This window comes from Ovis aries, chromosome 10, assembly GCF_016772045.2.
Source record: "Ovis aries strain OAR_USU_Benz2616 breed Rambouillet chromosome 10, ARS-UI_Ramb_v3.0, whole genome shotgun sequence".
Lineage (NCBI taxonomy): Eukaryota > Metazoa > Chordata > Mammalia > Artiodactyla > Bovidae > Ovis > Ovis aries.
In genome coordinates, this window is record NC_056063.1 from 75,200,739 (window position 1) to 75,219,827 (window position 19,089).

Here is a 19,089-nt window from a genome sequence, read left to right on the forward strand (position 1 = left end):
CTTGCAACCCACCCGCTCAGATTATACATGACATAACAGCTTATTCAAGGCAGTAAATTCTAACTAAGTTAAGTGTCCAGAATACTTAGTGACTGGACTTGTCAATTAAGTTCAGTTTTTAGAGAGATGGGGGGTTGGTATTAAGCAAAGAGGCTGGTTTTTAATCACTTCTTAAGTATCACTGCCTAGGTGAGGATGGAGAGACAGAGGGTGCCCAGAAGACCAGGAGCAGCCAGGTAGCCACTCAGGAACGAGTGGCAGGGCCAGCTTCCCCATGAATAAGAGGCTAAGCCTGCTCTCCACATCGTATGACTTTGCAACTAAAAACTGCCACCCTCAAAAACAAAACGATGCTACTAGCGGGGAGGAAGCACGCTCTGATAAGCACCTAGGTCACTCAACCCCCTCTGCGCCGCCTGGAGGACACTGGTCAGGGTGTACAGAGAGCTTCCGTGAACAGTGCTACCTCTATGGATTCTCATACATCCAATGAGAACCCAGATTTTAGGGCAAATGTACCCTCTGAATTACAGGTTAAGAAAAGCGAATTTTAGGATGGTTTCTCACTTACCAAAATACCCAAATTACTAACAGACAGACTGGGGCTAAAATCTAGAACCAGATGACTTTATCTCAGGTCTTACCCCTACCTTGGTGCCTAGTGAAGTGAAATGTGAAAGTGGAAGTCGCTCAGTTGTGTCCAACTGGAATTCTCCAGGCCAAAATACTGCAGTGAGTAGCCGTTCCCTTCTCCAGCAGATCTTCCCAACCTAGGGATCAATCCCAGGTCTTCCACATTGCAGGGAGATTCTTTACCAGCTGAGCCACAAGGGAAGCCCACCCTGGTGCCTAGAGCACCTAGCATTCCATTCAGTAACAAAGCTTTGAGGAAGGAGTGGGCAAGAGTTAAGTTCTTTTATTTTCTAGTTGTCTGTGTCTTCTTTAGAACACAATTTTAGTTGTTTAAAAGACCCTACCTTTGTGCAAACACCTAGTATAGTGAATAGTGAATATGTTGTTGTTTAGTTGCTCAGTTAAGTCCGAGTCTTTGAGATCAAAGGGATCAAACCCACGTTTCCTGCTTGGCAGGTGGACTCTATGCCACTGAGCCACCAGGGAAGCCCAAATAGTGAATACGCGTCCAATTAAAACATGCCCACTATTTATATAATTCCAATATCCCAATAAGGTTCCTTCAGGACTTGCCTTAGGAAGGCACACTCCTCCATGCACTCAGTGAGTGACTCCGTAAGGTCTCACTCATGCGTGAAGGGGAGCCTCACACAGACCCCTCTGTGAGCACCGTCATCACAGTGGTCCTGTTGGGGCAGCACTTCTACGCCTGGCGTGCCAGGCAGAGTCCATCTTAAACACAGTGGAGCAGAGGTTACGCTTTCCGGATAAAATGCTGAGCAGGCGGGGAAGCCCTGACTAGAGGTCTCCTGCCATCAGGGGACTTTGTGGAGCTCCCTGAACTCGTCCTCAGGGGCTTCAGGCCCATACTCCAGGCGCTGCTGATACGAGGCCACTCAGGCCCAGGCAGGACACTCAGCAGGACCTGGGCTCGGCCAGGCAGAGGGGTGGACACAGCAGGACCGTTCAGGGTGCAGGAACCACAGAGTGTGTGCCTCCTGTTGTTTAGTCAACAAGTTGTGTCCGACTCTTTGCGACCCCAAGGACTGTAGCCCGCCAGGCTCCTCTGTCCACGGGATTCTCCAGGCATGAATACTGGAGTGGGTTGCCATGCCCTCCTCCAGGGGATCTTCCTGACCCAGGGATCAAACTCATGTCTCCTGCATTGGTACGTGGATTCTTTACCACTGAGCCAGCAGGGAAGCCCCATGCGTGTGTCCAGTAATATGTTAAACGGCATCTGATAATTCTGAGGCCCAAAGCTCGGTTTTCATTTTCTTCAAGGACTTGGGGGTTTTGTTGTTGCGTGCGGACATGTTTTCCCCCCACTTCTGTCTCCCTCATCCACCGCCTTGAGCTAGGTTTTTACGACCTCCAAGGCAGCTAGTGTTGAGATTCCAAATCCATCCATTTATTCAAGACATATTAAGTGCCTACCATGGATAAAAACACTGTCATAGGAACATAGCAAATGCAAAGGTGAATCAAAAAAAACCCCTATGATTTATAATAAAAACCCAGTGACTATAGTTTGCCACTCTCATGGAGATTTTATTTTCTATTTGGGGAGAGAATAAAAAAGTCTTATACTTAAAATAACTATAATAAAGAATGATTTTCAATGAATAGTAGAGATACAATATAAATAACCCTCCACCTGCTTGCACTGTCCAAAGATTTCATCTTGCTTCAAATCTTCCCCTATAAATGCCTGTTAGCTGTGTTTAATAACCTAAGACATGTATGTTAATCACACAGATAGAAGTATCATTCTACTCTTCATTGGTTACTCGTATGGTCTGTGCTTACCCAGTTCCACTCACTGTGGAAGTGTCATCATTCTCTCAGACCTATTTAAAATGTGAGCTAAAAAACCCTATTATTTTTAAAAAGCAAAGATGATTTGAGAAAGAAAGAGAGAGGATGAGAGGGAGAGAAGGAAAGGGAAAGCCGCTCAGTCATGTCTGACTTTTTGCAACCCCGTGGACTATACAGTCCATGGAATTCTCCAGGCCAGAACATTGGAGTGGGTAGCCTTTCCCTTCTCCAGGGGATCTTCCTAACCCAGGGATCAAACCCAGGTCTCCTGCACTGCAGGTGGATTCTTTACCAGCTGAGCCACCAGGGAAGAGGGAAGGAGGAAGGAAAGAAACTGTGGCCTGATATGGGGAAGACACTGCTTCGGTGACGGACTTCCAGATCCATCCAATACCTCTCATTCCACCTGAGAAAATCAGATGTTAGACTCACTTATGCAGGTAATATTGTGAGTGTGTGTGTGTATGTTTTATTTCATCTAGTTATTTAGGTAGGTAATCTCAACTCCCTGCTTGATAACAAGTTTTCCTAAGCACAGCATAGTGTTTCTAACAAAAATCATGCCATACATTGCCTGCGTGGTAGGGGAAAAAAAAAAAAGCTACTGCCTCACCAAGCTGTCTTGAGGAAAAATGAAGACGTCTGAAGTGCTAGGTAAACACAGAGATCAACCTGACAGATGTTTTCTCTAAGGGTTTCTGCAGGAGGTGCCGCAGCTCCCGGGGCTGCCCAACTGCTGGGCCAGCGTCACCCCACCTTCTGTGCAAATGCCGCAGCTCCCTAACAGGACGCAGAGCACACATCGCCACGCCCCCGAGGGCCGCTCATGGGAGCGCAGCACCGGCCCTGCTCTGCTGAGGGACGGGCCTTCTCTGCCGGGACAGAGCACGGGACCCAGAGGGGCGCCGGGGGCAGTGAGGAGGGCCGGAGCACCCACCTGGGTGGCACACCAGCTGGACCGTGCTGGATACAGCCAGAAGGCCCAGAAGCGGGTGGAGGGCCTGGCAGCGGGCGAGGGCTCCACCAGGGAGCAAGGGTTGGAAGGAGGCCTGCCGGGAGGTGGGGGAGAGCTGGGTGAAGAGCGCACTGGGCAGAGGGAACAGCCCGAGAAGGGACCCTGGGGCAGGAGGCTCCCAGATGAGCCCCAGGGAGGGCAGTGGGGCTGCAGCAGACAGTGGGCCAGAGGCAGTGATTGATAAGAACACAGTAAGCCACAGTAAGACTTCACTGAGGGCCTCTGATCACAGGCGTGAGGTGATTGGACCTGCCGATCACTTACTTTTTTAAAAGATCATCCTGGCTATGCTGTTAGGACAGACAGGAAAGGGGCAAGGACAGGACCTGGAAGACCTGATCAGATTAACCAAGGTAAGAAAGGATGACGGCTGCGGCCACGGTGACAGCAGTGGGGGGCTGACCTGCTGCCACGCCCTCCCCATCCCCTGCCCTTCCGAACCCTCCCCCGGGCTGTTCTTCACCAGGCCAGCCTGACATTCCCTCCCTCAGCCCAATGCGCCTCTCAATTTCTCTAACACCCAATCCTCTGCTCCCTTTCAGAAACAGAACTCTCTCTCCTTCCTGAACTCTTCCTGTAAAGACCCTTCATTCCATCCCCACAGATTCCTCTAAAGAGCCGTTGCTTCCAAATACATCCTCCCATAACTCTTCGGCCTCTTCCTCACTCCTGGGCTTCCCTTCCCAGCTTGTTCTCTCATTTCCCCAGTCCTGATCAAAACCTCCTGTTACTGCTCTGAGTCATGAGGATTCCTTCTCTCCGCTACCATTCAACGCTGACCTCTGTGCTCTGCTCAGTCAATTCTTCAGCCCTGGCAGGAAAAGACCATCCTAGGCAACAATGCCTAGGATGCTTATTCATTGGAACGACATGCCTATTCATTAGAAGGACTGATGCTGAAGCCAAAGCTCTAATAAATACTTCAGCCACCTGATGCAAAGAGCTGACTCATTAGAAAAGACTCTGATGCTGGGAAAGACTGAAGGCAGGAGGAGAAGGGGACGACAGAGGGTGAGATGGTTGGATGACATCACCGACTCAATGGACAAGAGTTTGAGCAAGCTCTGGGAGATGCTGAAGGACAGGGAAGCCTGGCGTGCGGCAGTCCATGGGGCCTCAAAGAGTCAGACACAACTGCGTGAGCGAACAACAACCACAAAGACAAAATGCCCTGGTTATCAGCACCGAGGACCACTCTCCCACCTCAGCGGCAGGACTGCGGGGCCACCGGCTTTTTCTGCCTGCCTTCTTCAAAGGCCTCTCGATGCCTTCCAGGGCCCCTAACTTTCCTGGTCCTCCTCCCACTTTCTGTCTGATTCTCACTCACCTCCCTTCCTCATAGGTGAAGGTGCTCCCTGAGATCCAGTCCCTTGAGGGCACCCTCAAGCGCTCGGCCCCTCTGACTGCTGTCTCATGTTTCTGTGGGTGAGCCCAGATCAGTAACCCTGGCTTGGCTCTTCAGCTGGACTTCTGCATTTCCAACCACTAAGGGTGTCCCAGGTGGCACTAGTGGTAAGAACCTGCCTGCCAATGCAGGAGACATAAGAGACGTAGGTTTGATCCCTGGGTTAGGAAGAGCCCCTGGAGAAGGGCATGGCAACCCACTCCAGTATCCTTGCCTGGAGAACCCCATGGACAGAGGAGCCTGGTGGACTACAATCTATAAGCGTCAGACATGACAGAAGCGACTTAGCAGGCACACAAGCACAAAGGACTCAGCACCTGGACGTCCCACTATCTTAAACTTCCAAAAATAAATTTCCATGGGATTCGATTTGTCATGATACTAGTCACATTCTCCTTCTCACTATTAAGGTTAATTCAGTAGCTCCTTTCCTAAGTTTTGAGCAATTCAAAAGCAAGAACGCTGTCTGAGCCCTTTGCACAATCAGTATAGCTATAAACTATATGCTAAAGAAATACACTCTTCAACTCAGCTGATCAGTGCTGTTCAAAATAATAAGCTCTTCTTTTTAAGACATAGTTGATGATAAAAAAAAAAAAAGATAAAAAAGACCTGTCACCATTTTTCATTAAAGGGATTATTTGACATAGAATTAAAATTCTTATCTCCTGAGGGTCTGGCCAGTGTCAATTTAGAAACATTATTTATCCAGATTTTTCAGGTAGGTTCAATCCTTGACATGAACTAATATCCCAGAAACCACAATGCTCACAGAAATGGACATCATTGACCACTGAATGCAGACTGATAAAAATTTTGAGGAATTTTGTCAAAAGAGCACTTTGCAATAAAAAGCCCAAAATAAAGTATTGAAATTATTTTTTGGCAGCATGTAATAAAAAGTGAGGACAAAACACCATGAATAAAAAAAAGTTCTTTTCAAAAGGACAGATGGGAAATGAGATGAGGGACGTCCAGGCCCTTTGTAAGTAGCGGGGCCTGGTTTCCTTTTTAGGTCAGTGGTTTGTAGATCTTTATCAGTCTCATGAAAGCCAAAGAGGAAAAGAAACAGAGGAAAAATAAAGATCAGGATGTTATTTAAAGGAAAATGAATTAACCACATTTTTTTGATACAATGCTGAGAACACTCTAGGATTCTCCTGTAACTAAACATTTCCAAAAGTGAACATTTCTAGAGCTTCCAATTATTAATAATTTTCCCATCTTCCCTTTTAAATTTTTTTGTGGAAGAGATCTGACATTGACGATACACCCTGCAACGTCAACTGAATGAGCATCAGAGAGTCACGCTTTGCCCTGACAGCTCATACAGCTTCTAGAAGACAACAATTTCAGATCTGTATGGCACAGAACTCTCATAACAACCTGCTCTTTTTTTTTTTTTCCTACTGTGGCATAATATTCGTAACAAAAAATTTACATCTCAACCATTTTTAAGAGTACAATTCAGTAGCATTAAGAACATCCTCCATCTTGCACAGGGCTCTTTTCATCTTGTGGAATCGAAACGCTGTACCCATTAAACAATTACCTCCCTTTATCTCCTGGCAACCACCATTTCACTTTCTGTCTTGATAAACTGACTATCCCAGGTATCTCGTATAAGTGGAATCATACAATATTTGTTCCTTTTTGACTCATTTCAATTAGCATAATGCCTCAAAGTTCATTCATGTTGTAGCATGTGTCGGAATTTCCTTCCTTTTTAAGGACGAATAATATTCCATTGTGCGTATGCATGCAATTTGTTCATCCATTCTCCCATTGATAGACTCTTGGGCTTTTTTCTGCCTTTTGGCTACTATGAATAATCCTGCTAGGAATGTGGGATGTACAAGTAATTCTTTGAGTCTCTGCTGTCAATTCTTTTGGGTATATCCTCAGAAGTAGAATATGACCTACTCTTTTCATATCTTTCTTACAAACTTTATGCCTCATTAGTTTATGTCTGACACCAAAGTATAATGTCTGGAGGTCAAAGAGGCACCAACAGAGTACCTGAGCCTTCCTCAAGGCCACAGTCTGGGTGGAGACTCTTGAAGACAGAAAGCATGAGAAGCCATTACTGAAAAGCTCTAGACAATGCACTTAGGTGTTCAGATACACAGCGTAGACAGTAAGTATTAGAAGAAAAAGAGAAGACGGAAAAAATTACTGTGGACTTGACTTCCCTGGTGGCTCAGACGGTAAAGCGTCTGTCTACAATGTGGGAGACCCGGGTTCAAGCCCTGGGTTGGGAAGATCCCCTGGAGAAGGAAACGGCAATCCATTCCAGCACAATTGCCTAGAAAATCCCATGGACAGAGGAACCTGGTAGGCCCCAGTCTATGGGGTCGCAAAGAGTTGGACACGACTGACTGACTTCAGTTCAGTTCAGTTGAACAGCTTCAGAAGACATGGAATCTGAAGTGGCCTCATAGGTGAAAACATTCTAGAAGGTTGGGAACGAAGAGAAGATATTGCTGGGGAGGAGAACCAGGATGCCAGGGCAGACACAGAGCAGAAAGACCCCAAAGCACCAGAGTCTGATTCTGAAAACACAAGTGCAGTCAGCTAGAGAGGGCTGTCTGAGCTTCTGCATTCCTGCCCTAATCTTGGCAGATAAAACTTCATAAATATTCTGACAGCTGAGAACTGTCTTTTTGAAATTCACATTGACTTCCTGTCTCTCGGGATCTTTTGTTTTAAACACTCTTCTCCCACCTTAGACAAGTAGATCCAACAACAAACCTTCTCTCCACCAGGTTCGTTCTCAGACATCTTTAGGGGCTAACCAATACCAACAGAGGTCTACACGTGACCTGTATAAATGCATCATTGCCATACACAGTTTAATAAATTATCATTCTGAATATATTTGACAGAATTTCACACCAAATTCTATTATCTTATTAATAATATGTAATAATATATATTATAATATATAATAGCATAATATATAATAATGCAATAACTAATACTGTTTAACTGGAAAGTGTAGGATTACAACTCAACCCCACTATGCGTTTTGCTCACTAGTTGACCCATTTCCTAACCAACTTGCTACCTTGATTTCACATGAAGTAAAATACTTGCCCCTGTCTAATTTATTCCCTCTGCCTCTGATAATACAATAATAATTCTGCCTAAAAATGCAGGGACAGACAGAAGAAACCCACGACACCACTAAGACATTTCACTGGATCAACTAACTACATAGTTATAAAAGCACTGAGACAATTTAGCAAGAAAGCACATCGCCTTCCCAGACTAGGATACAGGAGGACTCCTAGGAAAAAAAACAACAGCATCTAAACTTCCATGTGGCCCATTGCAATTACTGTGATGGGGATCAAAGCTGAAATTCAAGCTCCTTAATCTTTGAAAAAGCTTCCCCTAAACAGAACTTAACACTCTTCATTCAATCTTGGCTAGCAAAATGTCAATGAGTTCTTTGCTGTTCCTAGAATATTTATGTCTGGTATCCCAAGAAAAGTTGTTACAGGTGAAAGGAAAAAAGGAGTTTTTCTCAAAGTTTTAACCACCTGTTTCTACAACTGCTTAAACATTCAGGTTCTTTGTTGGTGAAATAAAAAATGAAATTTAAGTGTATCTTATTTCTGGGGTTGGTTTGCTTCTGAAGCAATTGGATCTCCAGTTTTTAAATAAAATTTTTCATTCTAGGCTGCAAAACTAGAAATAACTTTGTTACTCTAACTGATACTAAGAAGAACAGATACTAATACTTCATGCTCAGAGAAACTTGAGATAACCTTTAGCTTCCTTAGAGCACAGTACAGGAAAAATATGTCAACACGGAGTCTAATTTATAATCATCTAATTTAACTCCTCATGTTAACAAATCTGTTGTCAAAAAAGACTTCATTCCGAGGTTTCCATTTATTCATCTTTTAGTTGGGTAACCTATTCTTGTAATGAAGTTTTCAAGGGCACTGTATTTTAGGCCATGATTTGAAACCATTTATCAGTGGAACATCCCACTAATGCCCAATTTCATTTCTGTGGCATTCCGAATTTTTCAGGAAAGAACTGAAGAATCATCATTTTCTCCACAAGTATCTCTCACAAGTTTGAACAAGTGAATATTTGTGAAAATTCTCACCTTTGTTGTAAACTAGAAGCTCTTAAATTTGGTAGGGGATAAAAAACTTCAAAGAATATGATTTGATGATTGTTATTAACATGGAAGTTTCCAAAGACAATTGAATACACAGTAAACTGTATATATAGCAACTGATATTCTGGGGAGTGGGATTAAAAAGAAGGTGGAGGGGAGGCTTTTTAATGTCAAGTGTTTCAATAGGGCATGCTTATTTGTTTGTTACAAACATATATTAGTTTTTAAAATTAAACAACAAAGAATCAAGGAAGCTTCAAAAAAAAGGCAGAGGTGGGGGCGGGGGGCAATAGTTTAATTCAGGACAGACAAGTCTTGGATGATAACGGCATCAGGTAGAGAAGAAGAAAGCTCCAAGGTTAAATCCCAGGAGAGCAAGGGCAGTAACTGGAGTCTCCAATGAATGGATGTGACTCCAGGCTGCCAAGCATCTAACGTGACTGGGGTTCCATCACTCATGCTGAGTCCTCTGCTGGCAGCTACTGAGTTCCCAGAAACAGCACCTGTCACTGTATCAGTGAGGTACACGTTAGGACATTCCTGGATGTCAGGAGCCCCAAACTCTTCTCAGGGAGCCCATGTGCAGTTCAGGGCCTCTCTCCAGGCAGTCTCCCAAAGTGACAGCTTAAAATAACACCTGACAAAACCTTCTACCACTTCTGAGCCAATCCCATCCTTAAGACTCCAAGGCACTGGGCAAAACCCCTAAAATCCTCTTCAAACAAATTCCCTAAGATGTAGGAGGCACTTGCATCTACAGAATTAGCCCAGACTATGGACAGGGAAGTCTGGGGTGCTGCAGTCCATGGGGTCTCAAAAGTCAAACACAACTGAGCGGCTGAACTGGTACCACTTCTATTCAAGATAAAAGATAAATGCTTGAGAAAACATTTGTGTTATATATGTATGTGTGTTTTATGCATATGAATATGCACATATTCACATATATGCACACACGTAACATATATTCATATCTCTGTGTGTACACACACACACATACATATGTAAAAAAATACCAATAAAAAATCAAGTCATGAGGGAATGCTTGGAACAAGATAATGGCAATAACTTTTCTCTCTTAAATAGCATCTCTTCTTTTCATTTTTTAATTCCTTAAATGAACTAACCCAACAATAAACCAAGAGACAGAAAAGAACTATCTGTAAAGCTTGACTGCCGATGCTATTTACCCTCACCTGAAAGTCATCATACGGGAAGAGCAGCATCTCCCGTAGACAGTCGTTCAGGATCTGTGTCTTCTTCTGGACGATGACATTTTCGTAGTCTAGCGGCTCAATCAGCTTTGGCTTGGCCTGGAAGGTGAAGAGATAAGCAATTGAAACACCTACAGATAAACACGACTTCTCAAGACTGAAGAACTTTATACATCCTGCATGCGTGCATGAGCGCTCAGTCATGTCCGACTCTTTGTGACCCCTAACTGTAGCCCACCAGGCTCCTCTGCCCATGGAATTTCCCAGGCAAGAATAAACTGGCTGAAGTAGGTAGTCATTTCCTTCTCCAGGGGACCTTCCCAACTCAGGGATTAAAGCCACGTCTCCTGCATTGGTAGGCAGATTCTTCACCACTGAGCCACCCAGGAAGCCTGAAGCACAGGCCCCTTATCCATCCTACTCTACATGTTTTTGCATTCTCCAACTTCTCTACAATGAGAGTGTGGCAGCTCTGCTGTTAGGAAGAATCAAAAGCAAGAGAAACAAGCTGTTTTCAAAAGAACAGAATACACTTCCTGGTCCTCTGCTTGTTTGGTTATTTAAGTACAAAGGAGGCTATGGGGTCTGGTGGAACTTCCAGTCATCTTGGGTCACCCCTGGCTAGGTCAGTCCCCTTCTAAGCCTTAAGCTTTCCCAGAGCCACCCTGCTTGGGGTTCCAGCCATGATCTGGCAACAACGGCCAGTGGCTCCAGCCATGACCATCTCTTCTTGGTCCTGGGCTTAAAACATCCACGGAGCTCAAAATTTTATATAAAACTCTGTGAAACTCTTCTGAGTCTCAAAATAGCCCTGTCTAATCTGATCTATCTACCTACTTACATATATAACACAGAAATATAGAGAAATGTGAGCAGGACTAAAACCAGGCCAGTAAGGGGGAAAAAGTACTTAAACCAGGGCTTGTGGGTGAGCCCCAGCGGATAGTGGTGGCCATTCCTAGCATGCACTAATCAGAAGAATGAGGCAATGAGCTGGAAAGAATATGCCTTTTCTAGCCATTTCCAAAGTCAGTAAAAAATCTCATCTAGTTCTAGTCATTGTCACAGTGTTTAGTGATCACTTTCCACATACAAGGCACTAACTAGGCTAACTCAACAGTAAAGATACATATTCAACTAATTATAGCACAGTATGCCAAGTGCTAAAGAGATACATATGCATGCATGTACACACACACACAGTTATCAGAAATAATTTCATTATATCAATAAGTCCTTTACTGCAATATTATTTCTGAAACTATTTATAAAAACATCTGATATATACAGTTTCAACAAATGCTCTATATAGTAAAATGTCAGTTCATATATAGGAAAAATACTAAAGATATCTGGTATAAGGCAACTTGATTAGAAATTGTGACAGACTGCCCTGTGTTCCTCAAATCTGTATCCTTTCCTTCCAAATAGAGCTGGACTACATTTCCCAGCCTCCCCATAGTTGGGTGTGGTCACATGACTGTCTTGTGACCAACGGCATGTGAGTGGAAGGGATGTGGCCGGCTGCCAAGCCTGGCTCATAAAAAGCCTCTGCTATAGACTGACTGACTGTGTCCTGAAAACCCATGTGTTGTAACCTAATCCTGAAAAACAATGGGATTTCAAAATCGGGCTTTGGGGAGGTGATCAGGTAATGAGGGTGGAACCCTCATGAATGGGATTAGTGTCCTTATAAGAGAGACCTCCAGAAGCTCTCCTGTCCATTCCGCCATGTGAGGACACAGCAAGAAGAGAGCATCCATGAACCAAAGCGGACCCTAGGCAAACACTGAATCTGCCCATGCCTTGATCTTGCACTTCCCAGCCTCCGGATCTGAGAGACAGCCTCTCTCCCCTGCTCCCTCCCTATGCCCCGCTGCCAGCAGCACACAGTGGACCCAGCAGTGGACTCAGGAGGTTGAAGGGAGGGCGCAATCCCAAGATGGAAGGAGTCTGGATCCTGTATCACCCAGCAGAAGGCTGCCTGCTTACAACAGGCACTGAAACAGCCTGTGAACAAGAACTAAAGCATCTACTGTGTTACACCATGGACGTTCTCAATTTTCTTACTGAGGCAGTCACCTTACTCTAGTAGAAGTATAAAATGCTCATCTTTAATGTCAATTACTTGATTTAAGTAGACTCTACAAAATATTCTGAGAAAAAAAAAAAGTGCCCAAATAAGTGCACAATTATTATAAAAGTACATGTTTATGGATGGAGATTAAAAATATATACAATCAAAAAAAGTAAAGCTGTCTTGTGTAAAGTGTAGGTAATTTCTTCTTTCAAAATATTTGTAATGTTAAACTGTTTTTACATTTAAAAGAGGCCCCCAAAAATGTGAAAGTTAAAGTCACTCAGTTGTGTCCGACTCTTTGTAACCCCATAGACTATACAGCCCATGGAATTCTTCAGGCCAGAGTACTGGAGTGGGTAGTTATTTTCAAGTAAGAACTGTCATAGAAAATGAAAGTGTTCTCCAAAGTATGTTAATTCAACTTAAATCATTTCCTCCTTTATTTCAGTTTGTTATGCTGTGTATAGTAATCAGTCTACAGGTGCTTGTTGGCAAAATGGATGTTAATTGTCCACATTCAAATAAGTGATATGTTTCCTGCCTATGGACCGATACAGACAATACGTTTACATCTTAAGTGCATTTAATGACAGCTCTCACCATCTGACTGAACTTGGACTTCTTAAATCTTCCATAAATGAAAACTATCAACATAGTCATAAATCACTTTTGCTATTTAGCACACCAACTAATGCTTTTGTTAATGAGGTTAACTATAGTTTTCCCCTGGAGGTATCTTGGCAGTATTTAATGTAACATTGTAGGTATTAGGACTACCTTGCTTCTGTGGGCCGCTGTTAACTTTCAAGGTGTTTTCACACAGGTGATCACACTTAATCCACTGTTAAATTAATTAAACCCAGAGGCCATCAGTCCAAGGTGCTTCTAATGCCATAGGTGGCTGCCTATGTAAGCAAACGGAAATGTAAGCCTATAAATGCCTCAAGGTTATGAAATCAAAACACTAAGGACAACCCAGCACAAACAGCCAACTAGGCTCTGTGCTGGAGCCAGTCGATAGCTCCTTTCTTTACTTCTGCACTTTTCTTTACAGAAGTCTCTCCCCAGCTCCTACCATCAGAGCACTCCCAACCTCTGGGAATTGGGTATTGCTCAATTCGAATCTATTTTTGCTCAAACCAACTCTTGAAATGTTTAATATGCCTCAGGCTATCCTTTAACACCACGAAGAGGTAGGCGTGGAAACATCACTCCATTCGACTGAGCCCCAGAACCGAGGATCAGGAGTTGAGCTCATAGCCCGATGCTAACAGTCACCCAGTAGCCAACAAAAGGGATGAGAACACAGTCTCTCGTCACTCAGAACTCTTCCTTCCCCAGGCTGCCTTGCGAAGGGTCAGTGCTCACCAACGCTCGACCACGGTACAGTGTGTTTATAAGAGTTTATAAATCAACCTCTCCTTTAAAAGAGGGATGGTGCATGTGAATCAGGAAAGCTCATAGGAGGATGGCAATGTTTCAAATCCTACCTCTCAGGGAAGAATTAGAAATAAAGGAAATCTCAGGGAAGAATCGGAGAAGGCAATGGCACCCCACTCCAGTACTCTTGCCTGGAAAATCCCATGGATGGAGGAGCTTGGTAGGCTGCAGTCCATGGGGTCGTGAAGAGTCGGACACAACTGAGTGACTTCACTTTCACTTTTCACTTTCATGCATTGGAGAAGGAAATGGCAACCCACTCCAGTGTTCTTGCCTGGAGAATCCCAGGGACGGCAGAGCCTGGTGGGCTGCCATCTATGGGGTCATGCAGAGTCGGACACGACTGAAGCGACTTGGCAGCAGCAGCAGCAGGGAAGAATAACATGTCTTCTGCGGTCTCTAGGACTGGGAAGAGTTGACACATGTAGACACCCTTAAGTTGCTCAATGAAACAACTCCTGGAGACCTGACCGGGGTGAGGTTTTCAGCAACTGCACAGGGTACTGTCCCCAACAGAGCCCCTGACTCCAGGGGAAAGGGGCCAGAGGAGAGCCATCCACCTGCTACCTAAGTTAAGAGCAAGGCAGAAAGCTCCTGCTTCAAACACAGATAGCTGGCCCAGTGCCTGCCTTCTACACGTGGCTTTTAGGAGGAGCGAAGAAAGAAACCATCAGAGGATAAAGGCTGAGAGTGGAGACTGGTGAAGAAAGACAGGAAAAGGGCCAAGATGGAGATGGGGGAGAAGAAGAGACACAGGTGACAGCCACCTTGGGGTGGCGGAAGTAGAAGATGCAGAGATGGAGGGAACATAAGGGCAAGTTAAAGACAGCAACAGGAGACACACAGAAATGACAGGGAGGGGGGCTTGGGAGACATGAGGGGGCCAGTGTCTACCAAGCTGCGGGTTAAGAGCACAATTGCCTATTTTCCACTCCTCTTTAAAGTGATGATTCACTGGTTACAGCTGTTCACTGTTCTTCAGCTCCACTAAGCTTTTCCAGCTGGTCACATGTGCTTTTTGGGGGGAGTCTGTTGGGGGGGAAACCTCAGCCTACCAGTGTAGGAAGCTGGCCTGCAGCATCACTGGTGACAGAAAACGACACACAAACAGCACAGTGATTCGATGGACATGAGTTTGAGCAAGCTCTGAGAGTTGGTGATGGACAGGGAGGCCTGGTGTGCTGCAGCCCATGGGGTCGCAAAGAGTCGGACACAACTGATCAACTGAACTGAAGAGCAAAACGAGATTAAGTTAATTACCAGACAGCCAGACTCCTGGTTCAGAAGAAAGAGGCTTAGTGCAGAGCTGGCTCATGACCTTGGCTTTAAAGCCATCTAGACACACCTAAGCTCAGTGTTTCTCCTGGTGACATGACTCGAGAGTGTTGGACTGCACCCCACAGTCCTGCAGTCCTTGCAACTGCCCAGCCATGAGGCCAAAGAGAGAACCTGGAGTCAGCGACAGAGAAAATCAATGATGTACTGGACGGGGACTCTTACAAGTCAGAGGCCACAGTTGTGGAGTGACACCCCACCACGTACAGCTGATGGGAGGCAGGATACGACAGCAATCTTCACTGCAAGTGGGAGGGCTGGCCATCAGTGACAGGGGGCCTGACGTCAGAAGGGCTCCTCGGGTGCCAGGGAGCAGCTGGAATGCATGCCCTGTGGCTCTCTGAGTTGGAAGTCACAGTGAGGACCGCTGTCTCCTGTTGATGAATGCGCACACTGGAGCCCGTCTAGACTCAGGGCTAGGACAGTCACTAGCTGAGGGGTGCGGGGGATCGGGCCCATCACACAGGGAGTTACTGATTAAACTTCCAGCTTAAGCTGAGGAGGCAACCATGCACATAAAGTAAGCCTGAGGCATCGCCGGGCCAAGCCGGGATGTACGGAGAGCAGGAGTTCAGGCATCTTATGAAGCCTGATTATATGAAGGGCTACTTTACTTTTTCCAATTGAGGTATAGTCGACATACCAGTTCTTGGTTTATCTTCAAAAGAAATATGTGGATCCAGAACTACCTAAATTGATGAATGGCCAACGCTCCTACAACGCTCCCAGGCCATTAGAACTACCAGGTTTTGGAACTCTACACATTTACCTGCTTGAATTTTCCATATTCCAGGACACTTGTGCCTCCCTAGGCAGGATGGGGCTCGGCCAGCTCCCGGGTCTAGGATGTTGGGAACATGTCCACTGCGTGACTGTGCTTTCATGGTGTGTATAATGTGCAGCTCAATCTATACTCAGGTCCGTCAGCTCCCTCCCTCGTTTGGAGCTTAAATGCTCTTATCTATCAGACGAGCCTGCTGCTGCTGCTAAGTCACTTCAGTCGTGTCCGACTCTGTGTGACCCCATTGATGGCAGCCCACCAGGCTCCCCCATCCCCGGGATTCTCCAGGCAAGAACACTGGAGTGGGTTGCCATTTCCTTTCCAGTGCATGAAAGTGAAAAGTGAAAGGGAAGTCGCTCAGTCGTGTCCGACTCTTTGCGACCCCGTGGGCTGCAGCCTACCAAGCTCCTCCATCCATGGGATTTTCCAGGCGAGAGTACTGGAGTGGGGTGCCATCGCCTTCTCTGAGATGAGCCTAGAGCCTGTTATACGGTGTGAAGTAAGTCATAAAAAGAAAAACAAATGTCACTTACTAATGCAAATATGTGGAATCTAGAAAAATGGAATCCCCATATGGAATGTACCAACGAACCTATTTGCAAGGCAGGAATAGAGACTCATACATAATGTACAGACTTATGGTTATAGTCGGGCAAGAGGAGAATGGGACAAATTGAGAGAGCAGCACTGGAATACACATATTACCATGTGTAAAATAGCCAGCTAGTGGGAAGCTGCTGTCTGACACAGGGAGCTCAGCCTGGTGCTCTGTGATGACCTGGAGGGGTGGGATGGGGTGGGAGGGAGCTTCGGGAAGGTGGGGGCCTGTGCATGCCTATGGCTGATTCATGCTGATGTGAGGCAGGAATCAACACAACGCTGCAAAGCAATTATCCTCCAACTAAAAATAAATTCTTTTTTTTAAAAAGTCCGTATGTATGAACATCCATTTCTCGGTTACTGTGAAATCAGACAGGGAGGGGACTGTGGTGCTACGAGGCCACAACAGTCTACAACAGTGGTTCTCAAAGCAGGGTCCGGGGAACAGCACTATCAGCATCACCTGGGAAGCTGAAACATGTAAATTCTGAGGCCTCATCCCAAGCCTCAATCAGAAGCTCTAGGAGCGGGGACCAACCATCCTGGAAGCAACTCTCCCAGGGATTCTGAAGAACACCTGGACTAGTGATGGCCCAGGAGCTGTGCTGGAATATGTGAGGTCAGGGATGAACATGGAATGAGGCCATGCGGAGAGTTTTTATCTCCCTGAGGCTATGGACTCCCTGAGACAGAGGGCCCCTCCCCTCAGAAATGTATATACACAGTACTTGCCAAAGCTTTTACCTAGTTTGGGACTGAGGGAGGGCTGCCCTTCCCTGGAGACTAGCTATGGAACTGAGTCAAAGAAACCCTGGAGTGGGGGAGAGGCAGGCTCGGAAACACCTAGTTTAGTTTAGTGGCAGGTGCCGGCAGACACTGATGCAGAGCTGACGTAGAGATGGCATCAGCTGCCGTCCACGGGCTGTGAGATCTCCTCACGTCACCAAGGAAGTGCTGCCTCGCAAGGGCTGGGGGAAGAACGAGAATTCTTCAGGAGGGCAAGGGTTTGAACTCCTTGACGCGACAGCTCATCCCTCCTTGGGCACGTGGGTACGTGGGTTCCAGTGGCGTCTCTAACCTGGGGGCCCAGGACACAGGCAGTGTGCTTGTCACTCCCCACACCGACCCACCTGTCACAATCCTACAGCCCTTTGCAGCGGTCCACAGAGGCTTTATGAGCAGCAGAATCATTGCTCTAAAAAAACAAATCTAACACAAGCAGAGCTGCCAAGAAAGTGGAAGCGGGGTTGCCCTAGCCCTGGGGCAGGCAGTGCGTGGCCACATAACTGGGGCACCACCTCAGCCCATCAGAAGGCAGCCTATCCCTTCTCTGACCACTGTGGCCTCATTAGGAGCAGTCCTAGGGTGCAGTTCCTTCGGCCGTGCGTTGAAATGACCCGTGGAGAGCTCATCTCCCCCACTGTTAGCACCCTGGGACGGGGCCGGGTCTCCTTGTCTCTATGCCCCCTCAGCATGGAGCCCAGGACCCTGAGACACTGTGACAGCTCAATGCCCTTCCCTTGCAGAGCCCCTCTCCAGGCTCCATACATCTCTGTTGAGGTCGACTGTTGCTTGGCATGTTGGTTTAGGAAGATTTACAGGAACATGGCTCATTAAGTCGGTCCTCCCAATGTCATGTAGGCGATATGACAAGGAGATGCACAGAAGCCATACCACAACACAGGCACATCCCAAGATTTTGGACCAGAACTGCTTGGAGGTATTGCAGATCAGTCGTCGCACAAACTCAGAATGCCCCCAAGGCACACAGCTCCTATATGATGACCCTAGTAGAGATTTATTCAATCCTAAAGTTCACGTGATGTCACCAAACATTGCAAAGCTAAACGCTTCTAAACTATGATTAATCAAATACAAATTTCAACTAATCTTGCTACAGGAAAGACGGAATGATCTAATTCTTGTGACACAGATTGATAACACAAAGTCATGATTGTATGAAGAGGTGAAATGAGTATGAAACCAAAAAATGTCTCAAAGAAAGTATTACTCAGGTGTGTCAAGAGGTTCACTGATTAAAATGTATTGTTTTCCTGTATTTTCGATGTCGATAATTTGGCTTTTTAAACGTTGTAAATGGTTGTGATTTCTTTTCAAATTCTAAATAAATATTCACTTCTGTGCCTTATTTTGTATTTGTAACTTGAATTATTTTTCTTAAAGCCCCCAAAGTCTAAGTTTCACTGCTCAGAAAATCTGGATCTGCTCTGATAGGGCCATATACATACCACACAGATACTGATCAAGTTGAAGGCCATCTTTAGCACAGTGGTTAAAAAAAACTGAGCCTGTGAAGTTACGTGGGGCAGTTATTGGGCCTCATTGAATTAATGCTCAACACAGCCTGGCAAACAGCAGGCACATAATAAATGTAATTATTATTACTGAATGTTGCTTTGACCAGTAGATGGGGATGGGGGGCACTTTTAATGCCACTTTTAACATTATTATTAAAAGTGTTGCTGGCATGACAGTGATCTGAGTTTTTTATTCTTGAGTGAGTGCTACACATACATTCAATGTCACCAACCTATTTACAAAACCTTTCTTCTATGCTCCAGGAACATATTAAACAGACAACAATGGCTAGGACTTTCATAGAGAAGGAA

At 45.5% G+C, this 19,089-nt stretch overlaps 1 protein-coding gene across 24 annotated transcripts in view; it reads right to left on the reverse strand.

Moving 5' to 3' along the window:
- The window catches only part of DOCK9 (dedicator of cytokinesis 9), a 288,486-nt gene that overhangs the window by 143,723 nt on the left and 125,674 nt on the right, over positions 1-19,089 (reverse strand). For all 24 annotated transcript variants that reach the window (XM_027973748.3, XM_060394649.1, XM_060394644.1 and 21 more), the window contains exon 2: positions 10,206-10,322. In XM_027973748.3, the coding sequence (XP_027829549.2) occupies positions 10,206-10,322 (117 nt within the window). The remainder of the gene's footprint in view (positions 1-10,205; positions 10,323-19,089) is intronic.